Source organism: Ctenopharyngodon idella, chromosome 6, assembly GCF_019924925.1.
Source record: "Ctenopharyngodon idella isolate HZGC_01 chromosome 6, HZGC01, whole genome shotgun sequence".
NCBI lineage: Eukaryota > Metazoa > Chordata > Actinopteri > Cypriniformes > Xenocyprididae > Ctenopharyngodon > Ctenopharyngodon idella.
Window position 1 is genome coordinate 20,740,384 of NC_067225.1, and position 13,425 is coordinate 20,753,808.

Genomic DNA, 13,425 nt, shown 5'->3' on the forward strand with positions numbered 1-13,425 from the left:
TAAAAATGAACTCCCACATCTAACTGCCAGATTCTGGAAGATAAATTCTTCAAACAGTGGTGCAAGAGGATGCGGTGCTGGTCCTTCAAGAGTCACTCTCAATCTATCTGTCTAAAGCAGTGGTCACCAACCTTTTTAAGCCCAAGATCCCTGACCTCAACCTTTATGAAAGACAAGATCTACCTATTGAAGAACTGATAGAAAAAGACAGCCCAGATTGTATTTAGTATTTTTTCATGGCCAATTCAGATTCTGATTTATTTTTTTTTTTACAAGCAAATTGGCCGATTCCGATACTGGTTGCAGATATTATTATTATTATTATTATTATATTATAAACAAAAATATCTAGCTATTTCAAATTAGAGGTAACCACTGCATTTTAATCTCGATCCAAACAAACATGCTACACACGTTGCATGCGCAGTTGTTATTGAAGAATTAAAGCAAAAACAGAACAGTCTGACTTTATTTTTGTTAAATTATATGCTACACACAAAAAAAGCATGAAACAAAAACTCGCAAATGAGACGCAAATTCACTCTCTGACAGCAGGTGGCGCTTATGGAAGAGCAGTGATACAGCGTTTCCTTGGTTACCGCTGTAAACAAAGCAGCACTGCGCTTATAAATAGCTACTTTATTCGGAGGTAAGAGGAAAATAAAATGCCATTGCCATTGAAACTTTTCTGAAGACAGTAAGTTCCCTCCAGAGATACATTCATATTAACCCCTCACCCTCAATTCAATATTTATATTTTCTTCCTATATTTCGAGCATCGTGAACAGTGAGCTGCTCTGCCTGCTACAGAATTTTCTCCTCTTTGCGTCCGTCTTCAGCGTCTCTGGCCTTTGTTAACGGTGGTTAACAGACTCAGGCATGATGTGGACTATTTACCTTTATCAATGTCCAAGTAGCTCCCGAAAACAACAGAAAAATAAGTACTAAAATACAGTACAGACACTGGAGAAATGTAATGTCTTTTTTTTTTGTACTCATATTTCTGCTATTTTCGGGAGCTACTGGGACAGTGATAAAGATCTACCAGTCGATTGCGGGTTGGCGACCACTGCTCTAAAGCCTAAAAAAAAAAAAAAAAAAACAGTATTCATGTATTTTACTACACTTCAGGTTGTGATTCTTATTAGGTGGGGGTCATATTTTAGGATTCTTTACCTAACCTAACTCTCTGAGATCCTGACACCTTGCACTTCTGGAGACTCCATGTAGGTTGCAGTTCTGGAAAATGGTGACGCTGAAGACTAAAGGGTTCCTGATGGTTTCACCCTTAATTCTTATGCAGTTAAAATGTGTCTTTTCTTCACCACATGTTTTTGTCTGACCCTGCTGACCCAGTGAGCATTTCATTGTCCAATGGTCATGCCTTAACTGCAATTTGCATTAGTATTGCATCCTTCTCATGAGCATTTAATAATTTTTGACTTTTTAGTCAGAGTTAAATCTCTTTTTTGGCTCATTTTAGCTGTAAAAGAAAACGTACCTAATAATTATGCACGCCTGAATATAAGGCATTTTTCATTTCCAGCCTTCATGAACAATTATACAGGTGCTGGTCATATAATTAGAATATCATGAAAAAGTTCATTTTTTTTTATTGTAAATTATTTTAAAAAATGAAACTTTCATATATTCTAGGTTCCCTACATGTAAAGTAAAACATTTCAAAAGTTTTTTTTTTTTTTTTTTTTGTAAATTTGTTGATTAGAGCGTACAGCTAATGAAAGTCCAAAATCCAGTATCTCAAAATATTAGAATATTTACATTTCAGTTTCATTAAATGACCATCCCTACAGTATAAATTCCGGGTATCTCTTGTTCTTTGAAACCACACTAATGGGGAAGACTGCTGAATTGGCAATGGTCCAGGAGACAATCATTGACACCCTCCACAAAGAGAGTAAGTCACAGAAGGTCATTACTGAATGGGGTGGCTGTTTACAGAGTGAAATATCAAAGCATATTAAATGCAAAGTTGACTGGAAGGAAGAAATTGGGTAGGCAAATGTGCACAAGCAACAGGGATGACCGCAAGCTTGAGAATACTGTCAAGTAAAGCCGATTCAAACACTTGGGAGAGCTTCACAATGAGTAGAATGAAGCCGGAGTCAGCGCATCAAGAGTCACCACACTCAGACATCTTCAGGAAAAGGACTACCAAGCCACTTCTGAAACAGAAACAATGTCAGAAGCATCTTACCTGGGCTAAGGAGAAAAAGAACTGGACCGTGAACAGTGGTCGAAAGTCCTCTTTTCAGATAAAAGTAAATTTTGCATTTCATGTTGAAATCATGGTCCCCGAGTCTGAAGGAAGACTGGAGAGGCACAGAATCCAAGCTGCTTGAAGTCTAGTGTGAAGTTTCTGAAGTCAGTAATGATTTGGGGGGGCCGTGATGTCTGCTGGTGTTGGTCCATTGTGTTTTATCAAGTGCAAAGTCAATGCAGCCATCTTCCAGGAGATTTTGGAGCACTTTATGCTTCCATCTGCTGACAAGCTTTATGGAGATGCTGATTTCCTTTTCCAGCAGGACTTTAGCACCTGCCCACAGTGCAAAAACCACTTCCAAGTGGTTTGCTGACCATGATATTACTGTGCTTTATTGGCCAGCCAACATGCCTGACCTGAATCTATGGGATATTTTCAAGAGAAAGATGAGAAACAGTCGATCCAACAATATACAGATGATCTGAAGGCTCAATAGTGCCTCGGCAGTGCCACAGGCTGATCACTTCCATGCCACACTTCACTGATGCTGTAATTTGTGCTAGGAGCAAGTCATTTGCTGTAATATGTGCTGCCGACCAAGTATTGAGTGCACAAATGAACATACTTTAAAGAACTTGAACTTTTCTGTTTTGCAAATCCATTTTTTGATTGATCTTAGGAAATATTCTAATATTTTGAGATACTGGATTTTGGACTTTCATGAGCTGTACGCTCTAATCATCAAAATTTAAAAAAAAAAAAAAAAAAAAAACTTTTGAAATGTTTTACTTTACATGTAGGGAATCTAGAATATATGAAAGTTTCATTTTTAAAAATAATTTACAATAAAAAAATGAACTTTTTCATGATATTCTAATTATATGACCAGCACCTGTATAACACTTATAAATGATTAAATACAAAATTAATAGTAGTTATTAAGATTAATGTTGTTTGGAATTGGTAAGATGTGGCTAAAAAAAAAATATGATCAAAAAATCAACGTGCCTAATAATTCTGCATGCAATATATTTTAATTTTTCCAATAGGAATCCATTAGTAAGTGTGGTAACCGGTATTTTCCCCCATGCTAAACCAGAATTAGATGTATCAGTTCATACTCGATGTGAATAACAAGACTTTTTTTTTTCAAATCGCAGACATTATTTTACTTTTCAATAGCATTTATAAAGGACTTACCTCTCCATTGAGAAAGCAGTAAAGAACAGCTACAACAAAACCCTGAGAAGAAAGAAATTAAAACAGTTTTTAAAATAACTTAAAACATAGTAAAATTCTTTGGCCAAAGTTTTAATTCTAATATCTAATAATATAACTTCAGATAAATTAAAGTGGAAAAATTAATACTTTTTTCAGTTCAGACTTCAGACTGACTTTGACCTTACAATAATTAAAATACATACCTAATAATATTAACCAACAGACTATACACAAGTGTATATGATATACATGAAATAAAAAAATGTCGTCGTCAGTGCAAGTATTTGAAATTTCATATCTGAAAGAGCAAAAGTGGGCTTATACCTGAAAAGAACCAAGACCAAGTTCAAACACGAGTCTTTCTCTCTTGCTGACATCTTCTGGCGTGAACGCAAATATGGTATAGTGGATTCCAAATAGGGGAATGAGGAGAAGAGTGGAGCGGGCCAGACGCCTGTCAATCACAAAACACACCAATCATGTGACTCCGCAACTGAATGTAATGGTGCTAATCTCAACAAAATTTATATGACTAACAGATAAATGCTGGACTCATTCCCTCCAATATCGGGAGACTGCAGCTTCTGCACCAGGATTATAATGATGCCAATAAAGAGTATAAAGTTGATCTGTGAGTAAAAAAGACAAGATATATGGTGTATATTTAGTTCTGTCCTGTTGAATCAATACAATAATGCAGTAGCAAAAGTCTTTTGGGATCGAATATTTACTAGCCGTACCATGATAGAAGCGAGAACAGGACCCTTGATCACCCACCAGATGGCAGCATTGTCATTAATATCCCAGCAACTGCAGGCAATGTCAGATCTTTATCCAATATGACCTTTTTTTTTCCATTGATTTATTTACTAAATAACATTACTATAGATAGTATAAATAAATCCTTAATCTTACCCAATGTTATCAAAATGAGCTCTTAAGACAGCCCAGACCGCCACACATATTGTTGGAGTACCTGAGAAAACATGGGCAAATGAAATAAACTTCAGTCATTTCACTTGCAGACACTTGCATATATGTGTTTATGAGTGTAATTTTGGGTCATACCCCATCCAATAATGGTGTACCAGTAGAAGTATCTTTTCTCAGGAAAGAACGTCTCGACAAGCAGAGTAAAGAGATATAAGCCCTCGATGAACAGCCAAAAGTAGTTTGACAAAACACAATAATGAAAAAATACCATCACCGCCTTACACTCCACCTGAAGAAAGAAAAACTTAGGGTGAATACCCGTTATCAAAATAAATTTGCATTTACATAACCTCACTGGATAATTAGTCTAAATCATCCAGATTTAGAATTGGGGTGAGTAAATGAATTTTGATTTTCGAGTGAACTCTCCCTTTAAAAACAGAAGAGCACAGGGTTTCAAAGCACATTTAGCTAGTTGGCCATGCAAAAAGAAACTGAGGTGACTACAGAGACCTCATTATCTGAAGCAAATTAAAGCACACAACAGCAACACAAATGTGTCATTCTGAGACTAATTCCTTAAACAAAGAAATGACATGGGCAACCCGGGATGTTAATGGCCCCATCACCATGACTGCATGGGTATTTGTGTGCGACGTGAAGGGGAGAGAGACTGAGACTCACGGTGTGTGTAAAGCAATGGTTGCTGTCCTCCTCTGCATATAAAATGCCGTCTTTAATGAAGACTGAGACGGCCCTCAGGATGAAGGACACAAACAAGTTCATATGAATGAAATTCCTGGTGCAATGTAGCTTTCTGAGGGTAAAGACAATCGCAATAAAGAAATATTACATTCAAATTCAATAAAAAACGCATCCTATATGTACACTGCCGTTCAAAAGTTTGGGCTTGGCAAGATGTTTTTGAAAGAAATCTCTTAAAGGGATATTTCACCCAAAAATGAAATTCTGTCATCATTTACTCACCCTCAAGTTGTTCCAAACCTGTATAAATTTCTTTATTCTGCTGTACACAAAGGAAGATATTTGAAAGAATGTTTGTAACTAAGCAGATCTCTCCCCCATTGACTACCACAGTAGGAAAAACAAAATACTATGGTAGTCAATGGGGGCCGAGATCCGCTTGGTTACAAACATTCTTCCAAATATCTTCCTTTGTGTACAGCAGTACAAAGAAATTTATACAGATTTGGAACAACTTCAGGGTGACTAAATGATGACAGAATTTTCATTTTTGGGTGAACTATCCTTTTAAGCTCACCAAGGCTGCATTTATGGCTGATCAAAAATATATTACAATTTTGCATAATGGTTTTCTATTTTAATATATTTCTGTGATGCAAAGCTGAATTTTCAGCATCATTACTCCAGTCTTCAGTGTCACATGATCCTTCAGAAATCATTCTGATATGCTGATTTAGTGCTCAATAGCTTACCTTATTAAATAATTATGCCCCAAATATAATTTATAATTGTGTATCAAAATGACTGTTGGTGAAACCTCACTATTACTGATATGCAGGTGTTTTTCTAAACATGTCACACTAAGACACATTCTCTAGTTTCCTCTGAAGCTTGAGAATAGAACGAAAGCTCACGACCTTTTTCTGACCTCTCACCTGAACCTGCAGAGAATGACCATGGCAGTGGTGAGAGACACCAGCGAGGTGCTGTAGCCCACTGTGTACAGAGCCTTTACAGACACATAGTACATGTCCTACAAACAAAGAGAAGAAATGCTAATTACTATCAGCTAATTCAAACATGCCCATCTCTTAATAATGAATATACTCTACACTAAATACAGTAAAAAATTCTTTAGAGATTTCTTTAGAGGCTGAGAGGGTTAGGAAAGGTGAGGGATACTTACTGGACCTGTTCCATTTTCATTAAAAGGGCAAACATCAACGTAGTGAGGGAACATCTCCGACCAGCCATCCTCAGTGCAGTTACGACTCACCTTTCCAAACTCTACAAAAGGTGCCAAAAAAAATCCAATACATTTTTTAGAGAAATTTAGAACAAATAAACATTGTTAACAAGCATGGTTAGCTAAAATGATCAAACATCATTTCCGCTGATCGACGCTCAAATAAATATAGATGAAAAACTTAAACTTAAAAACTTAAAATACAAATTAAAAATGCTGCTCTGGCAATTAACTGAAATAAAATAATTTTACTTTAAGTAAAAATTACTAAACTAAACTAAAACTGAAATCAAAATAAAGCTAAATGGGAACACAACAAAATGATAAAAAATAAAAAAAAACCTAAAATTACAACTGATAATATAAAAATTATCAATTCAACTAATTCAAAACATTAATAAATACTAAATAAATAATACTAAAATAGCACTGTTAAAGGGATTGTCCACCCGAAAAAAATCATTTATTTACCCTCATGTCATTTCAAACCTGTATGACTATCGTTCTTCGGTGGGACACAAAAGTAGATAGAATGTTGGTATCTCAACATTTTCGGTTCCCTTTGACAAATATATACATATAAAAATACAATGGAAGTCAATGGGAACCGAAACCTTGTTTATCAGCATTCGCTTTAGAATATATTCTTATGTGTTCAGCAGAAGAAAGAAATACATACAGGTTTGGAACAATATGAGGATGAATAAATGAAGACAGCATTTTCATTTCATGACATCAAGATTTTTTCATTTCTAAAGAAAATATGAATGCTGAAATTATTTCCAAAGTGTGACTATGTGGTAGCTAAAGTATTCTGAGTGGTTTCTAGTGCATTATGGGGTTTTGGGTAGGTCCTTACTAGCCAAGTCAAAAGAGGCCAACCCTCAATCTTTATGATATTCTGGTCTCTTGATAAGGCCTGATTCCCTCCTTCAGTGTATGAAAAACCTGAGTCTGATTACTTAAACACACAACTCTTCTCAATACACCCCACAATTTGAGGTTTCATTCATGTGCTTACCATCATTTTCTTCACTCATGACTTCAAATAGCTCAGGACAGGGCATCCAAACCACTTGACCAATTTTTGCTGGCTGCCAGCATGTAAGGTTGTCCCACATCCATCGGCAGACTAGAGAATAAAAAATGACATGGAGTATCGAAACTATAGTTGAAATCTCTGCCTAACCAACCAGCAATATAATAAACAATATTATACTTAAAATAAAACTAGTATAATTAAAATAAATAAATAAGTGCTGGGCTAGAATCACAACATTACGGTTTTTACAATGGCTGACACATTTTTAAAAACGGTAAGCACATCATCAGTCTATGTGAGCTAAACTGTGGATCATTTATCACTTCTTTGGCACAAAATACATTCAATGACGACATCTTTCATATTACATGAATACATTTCTCAGACACAAACACCACCAAAACTCTATACCTACAGGCCAATTTGCACGTTTACATACTATTTTCAAAACTGTTTATCTTAATTTCAAAATCTAGCATAATTCAAAATTGAATAAGACAGCAATTTGCTACACTGAATGTGAAATTATGTGCCAAGCTGAAAGTTAGTTAGGAGAGCTGTGTGAAGAGTTTTGAAAAAGTGACCTAAGTATTGAGAAATTTGTCCTAGCAATTGTAAAAAAAAAAAAAAAAAACACTGTAAAGTTTTGTGGTAACTCTGCTTCTGAACCAGTTTTTATTGGGGTATTTACGGCACCTGAGAATAGAACAGCCTAGTTTAAGATATATTTAGGTGTGCTACTTGACAGCCATTCTTATGATTCAGTGAAAATCAGCGCAAATGACACGCGACAAAAATAGACTTCCATCTGCTCCAATAAGGAGATAGATTGTAGGAATTCAATCAAAACAATGCCACAGCATTTTAGCATGCATACAATATAAAATAGTGTATTTGAGGTCTATAATGTCAAAGAAAAGGCTCAAATTTGGTAAATACATATAAATAGAGATGGGTTTTTTTCGATAATTAAATTAATAATTTAAGTTTTTCTAATTAAATGTTAGAAAAATGAGAAACTTTAGCCATGTTGATCTTTATTTTTTGTTTTACTCCCTCTTTCTCTGTCTCTCTTTACACATAATCTAATGACGTCAGCATCACTCTGTGATGCGTTTTTATTGTTTGTTTGTCTATATGAGCATGCAGAACATCTTAGCTTATTTATTTATCCTTTTATCTATTTTTATTTTGGCAATGTTCTTCAATAAATCCCTCATCATTGAGGGAGAAAAGAGAGTTTCTCAGTGAACCATGTGATGCTAAAGCATCTTATCGTCTCCATCAAGGATTAAGGAACCAAAGAGAAATTGTAAAGAGACCATGTGTTTGTGTGTGTGTGTGTGTGTGTGTGTGTGTGTGTGTGTGTGCGTGTGTGTGTTGACTGCTGATCTTGATTTACATGGACAGGACAGCATCTGCCAGCTGTGTTTTTCCTCTGCTGCAAATATTAGAATGTTTTCACAGTGCTTTCAAAATATTACCCAGACATTCAGACTTCATTAAAGGCTAGTCACTGTACAGTTATTTACAGTTTTGGAAATTTTCTGTTTCCATTCCATTGCATCCGTACAGTCTTGCTAGTAAAGCTTACACACAACAGCCTTCACTGCAACCTAATAAACTGCCCAAATGTTTACTCTAAATTACATGCATAAATTCAAACAACGCAAGGTTGACATTTGCTTCTTGGTGGTCTGCGTAAATGTCAAACATTTATAATAACAAAAAGCCAAGCAAGTGTTTTAAACACTCTGCTTCTCAAGCCAAGCACTCAAACATTTTGTCTTTTGAATTATTACAGTCTGCAGCAAAGGTATCCAACAATACTTGCAACACTCACAGAATCAAATGTTGAGTTTATTTCTTTAGGGTTTTTCTGTAGTTCCATAAAAGGAAAATTCTAGAATGGTAAAGATGGAATTTTCTATTCCAAAGCCTTTAGCGTCCTTTCATTTAAAACACGGGTTCAATCTTCAATCTTTTTCAAGCATTGGTGCAGCAGTTCTCAGCCTTTCTGACTCCGAGGGCCTTCATTGTAAAATATGATATTTGAAGGCCCCTCAAGATATTTCTGATATTTCTACTGTAATAATAATTTTATTTAAATTAGTTCAATTAAATATGTATATGAAAGTTTTATATCATATATATATATATATATATATATATATATATATATATATATATATATATATATATATTTCAAGTTCATGCTTTGTTTGTTATGTTTGCCATGTGCTCCCTGTTGTCATGTGATTCCCTAGTCTCATGTGTTATGTTGTCATTGGTTGATTTTATTCATGTGGTTCAGTTCTGTTTTTTGATTGGTTTATTGTCTTGAGTGTTCACAGGTGTTCCTTGTTTGTCATTAGTTTTTCTGTATAAATAGCCCTCATGTTTCATTGTTCTCTTGTGTATGTTTGTTCCCTGTAACCACTGTTTGGTGAGCTCCTGTTTCTGTTCCTGCTCATATTTTCAAGGTCAAGTCAAGCCACGTCTTTGTTTTGAATTTAATTCATGTTTATGTTCAATAAAACTGCACTTGGGTTCTCAACGCTCTCCTCCAGTGGAATCTTTACACTTTCTTAATTCTGGAAGTTTTGCCTGAATGTTTTTCAAGGTTTATTACCAATGAATTTACATGGCTTTTCTAGTCATTTGTGATTACAGTTTTGCAAGACCATGAGAGCTTTGGTTCATGAATAAAAACAGAAGTTATTGAGGGAATGAATTAAAATAAGAAATATGACAAACTTAAAGCTGCAGTCCGTAACTTTTTTTGGTTAAATTATCCAAAATTAATTTGAGCAAGTACATAACCAGCCAGTGTTCAAAACTATCTCATTACCTTAGCCCGATTCACAACATATTTTTATAATAAAATCATACTGGTGGATTTCCGAGGGAAATTCGAGCATGCAGCAGTCCATCTTTGCGTCATTACGTCACACCTGTAAACAGAAAGGAAGGAGTCCCAGCTAGACTATGCAGGATGCTGCTGGTAGCGGATCATTTATAGCCTTTTCTCACAGCAGCTGAAATAATTAAACTCATCATTTTGATGGCGGATTGTAATCCAGAAAGGTCCAAATGATAATTATCAGTGACAACTGGAGATTCACCTGTAGTCAAAAGCAAAAGATTGCGGAGTGGCTACAGAAATTGAAATCTACAGGTAACGCTAATACACACTAAATACATAGTCACGCAATGCTGATGTTCTTAACATTAACAATTTGAGAAAGTATAACAACAATAATAATTTAATCACCATTGGCAGCGCGATTTATTGTAGGCTAATGCTTTTCCCCTCAGTTTGTCAGAACAAAAGTGACAGACATGTTACTTGTTCAGATGACATTTTCCGGTGAAAATTCCTACTTTGGTCATACTTCAAGACTACAATCTGTGATTCCGAAGTACAGTATCCACACCGGTATGGTGACTGACAACAAACATTAGATTCATCCACGCCGAGGAGCCATGCCGATGCACAATGCACGTAAAGATAGGTTCTGCATATCACTGCAATTGCAGGTTGCAAACAGAGATGGCGACAAAGAGGCAAAACTTACAGACAGCAGCTTTAAATCATATTTTTATTCGCTTTAGTGGATTGAAAGATGGAGCCCCTGTTAGATATTGTACTTTAAGCCAGATGCGTAATAACATGCGCCACCTATTATTATTTTATTGAATTTTATACTTTGTCATGATATTTACACTGCAGAGCCATTAAAATAATTATAAGAAATGTACATTTTGCTGTTTAGCTTTGATTGAAGTTATTAAAAATGAGTTTTTGTAAATAATTGATAGACCCCCAGCACTATCATCTCATTGCTTAAAACAAATTGACGTGTATCACTCAAGAGCTGGCACCGAGAAGCCATTAAAGACCGATAACTGTCAAACATTCTTTATTGTCTATCCTGTTGGGTATTTATACAGTATCATTTTCTTTGTAGCAGTGCCAAACACAGACCCAAAGGAGAAACTGGTTAAGCCCATTTAAAAAGGCTGAATAAAGGAAATTGATTAAAAAAGGCCCAGAATTATATTCCAATGCCATAAGCACAGTCCCAAGACAGTATGAAAAGTATATTTAATGTAAGATACTGCTGAGAGATTGTCCTATAAACATACAGTATATATTTTTATGGTTTAAGAAATTAATGTAAATAAGCATTATATCCATGTGAACACAAACAAGCAAAGCTCATTGGGGATGCAAGGATTAAATTTTTTCTTCCAGGAATACATTGCAATGCTCACGCAAAATGACAAATCATGATTTCTCTCCTGAGGGCATCTTTAATTACTTGTGTAAATTAGACACAGATGCGTGATTAGATAAAAGACAGGGCTGTTTGTCTTTGTTCTCCAGAATCTTCCAGAAATACAACACATCGTAGGCATTCCATATTGTAGGAGAATTTCCGACTACTTATGAAATAAATACATGATACAAAAAGCCAATGATCAAATCAGTGCTTATTTTCAGCAGCTAAAAATAGGTAAAGTAAATTAGGCAAAATAATGGGATAAAGATGTGTGAATAAGCTATTGTAGCCCACACAAACCACCAACATTTATTTGCTTTGCAGCACTCCGTTCCCTAAGTTTCAGCTTATAGCCTAAAACTGTGGGTAGCTCTAGTTACATGTTAATGCATGAGTCCATTCCCTAAGGACAGCTCCTTGTCAAATCAAAATGTCAGTATTTCATTACTGACTGTGATTGTGACTGTCCAAAGGATTATGATCAATGCCACGTGCAGACAGCACTGGAGGGGTGTCGGAGTCAGTTCTGGAAGTGCTCTGAGCTTATGATCTTCCCCCCATTTCCTGCGAACCATCACAGTGTCTTAAATTCTTCAGCTTAGTCTGACAGCATTAGGTTTAATTCCGTCACCCATTTATTTCAGATCACTTGTTAAATCCCTAATCTAAATTGAAACTCATTTTAAAACTTATTTTAAATGTTTATTAGTATAGCTATGAATAACTGCAAGCATGCTATATTTAGATGACTAAAACGGCAGTTTCTGGTTTATATATTGCTTTAATTTACAGCTAAACACTAATAGCTTTGCACTAAAAAGCATTCATGTGTGGCTCTTCAATACAACTGAAAAATGTGTGGATTGAAATAGTAAATATGCATCATGTACACACAGTCTGACAAATAAGAAGTAGCAGCTCAACATAAACATGAGCACATCACCAAGACACACACAGACTCGCACAATTGTTTGTTTTTTGATCGTGGTGAGGATTGTTTTATTAGAAAATTTATACAAATGTATTTAAATTGAATACATAATTAAAAATTTCCCTGGGTGACTTCTTGAGAAAAATTTTTCTCTAGTCTGAACTATTGCTAGGTAAATACACATACTGTACACTTAAATGTTTGAAGTTCTTACCTAATTCAGGTTCACTGCTGGGGTCATCCATGACCATCCTTTCCATGCACTTCTCTTTTTCTAACTGAATGACACAGTCTGGATGCATGCAGTAGATCTGAAAGATGTTTAAAACAGAAGTGAAGTGAGTGAGTGAGTGAGTGAGTGAGTGAGTGAGTGAGTGAGTGAGTGAAATGTTAGACACAACAGCTGTTCAGTGTGTGCATCCTATATAGAACATACTTTTAAATGGTCACAAAGTACTTATTCAGAAGTAGTACCTGTATGCAATTTCAGATGCAGATGTTGTTCCCTGAGATCTGTGTGAAATCAGTCCACTGGTGAAACAGAACGTTATGGGAGGGTGACGCTCCGCTTCGCACGCTTCGCACGCTCCGCACGCTCCGCACGCTCCGCTCCCGCCTGGCACTCTTTTGAGGAGGGTGCTTAGGCTTGCGTTTCTAGCAGGTCTGGCCCCACTGCTGCCTCTCAAACAGGGCGCAACAAAAGGAGAGTGTCACTTCTTGTGCCCCCCCTTACAAAGCTTGGGGGTCGGGACGGCACTCTCAGCTGAAGCCTCCTAAGCAGAAGATGGATCTGAGGGCCGTCGTTCTTGGAAAGAAGGCTTTGGCAAAGTGGCATCA

General features: G+C 35.9%; 1 protein-coding gene across 1 annotated transcript in view; it reads right to left on the minus strand.

Annotated features, from left to right (window-relative positions):
• The window catches only part of adcyap1r1b (adenylate cyclase activating polypeptide 1b (pituitary) receptor type I), a 36,893-nt gene that overhangs the window by 5,231 nt on the left and 18,237 nt on the right, over window positions 1-13,425 (minus strand). Inside the window, exons 3-13 of the mRNA XM_051897084.1 lie at window positions 12,803-12,899; window positions 7,351-7,461; window positions 6,270-6,370; window positions 6,019-6,116; window positions 5,063-5,195; window positions 4,514-4,667; window positions 4,361-4,421; window positions 4,186-4,255; window positions 3,983-4,074; window positions 3,770-3,899; window positions 3,425-3,466 (exon numbers count right to left, since the gene is read on the minus strand). Coding sequence (XP_051753044.1) covers window positions 3,425-3,466; window positions 3,770-3,899; window positions 3,983-4,074; window positions 4,186-4,255; window positions 4,361-4,421; window positions 4,514-4,667; window positions 5,063-5,195; window positions 6,019-6,116; window positions 6,270-6,370; window positions 7,351-7,461; window positions 12,803-12,899 — 1,089 coding nt within the window. The remainder of the gene's footprint in view (window positions 1-3,424; window positions 3,467-3,769; window positions 3,900-3,982; window positions 4,075-4,185; window positions 4,256-4,360; window positions 4,422-4,513; window positions 4,668-5,062; window positions 5,196-6,018; window positions 6,117-6,269; window positions 6,371-7,350; window positions 7,462-12,802; window positions 12,900-13,425) is intronic.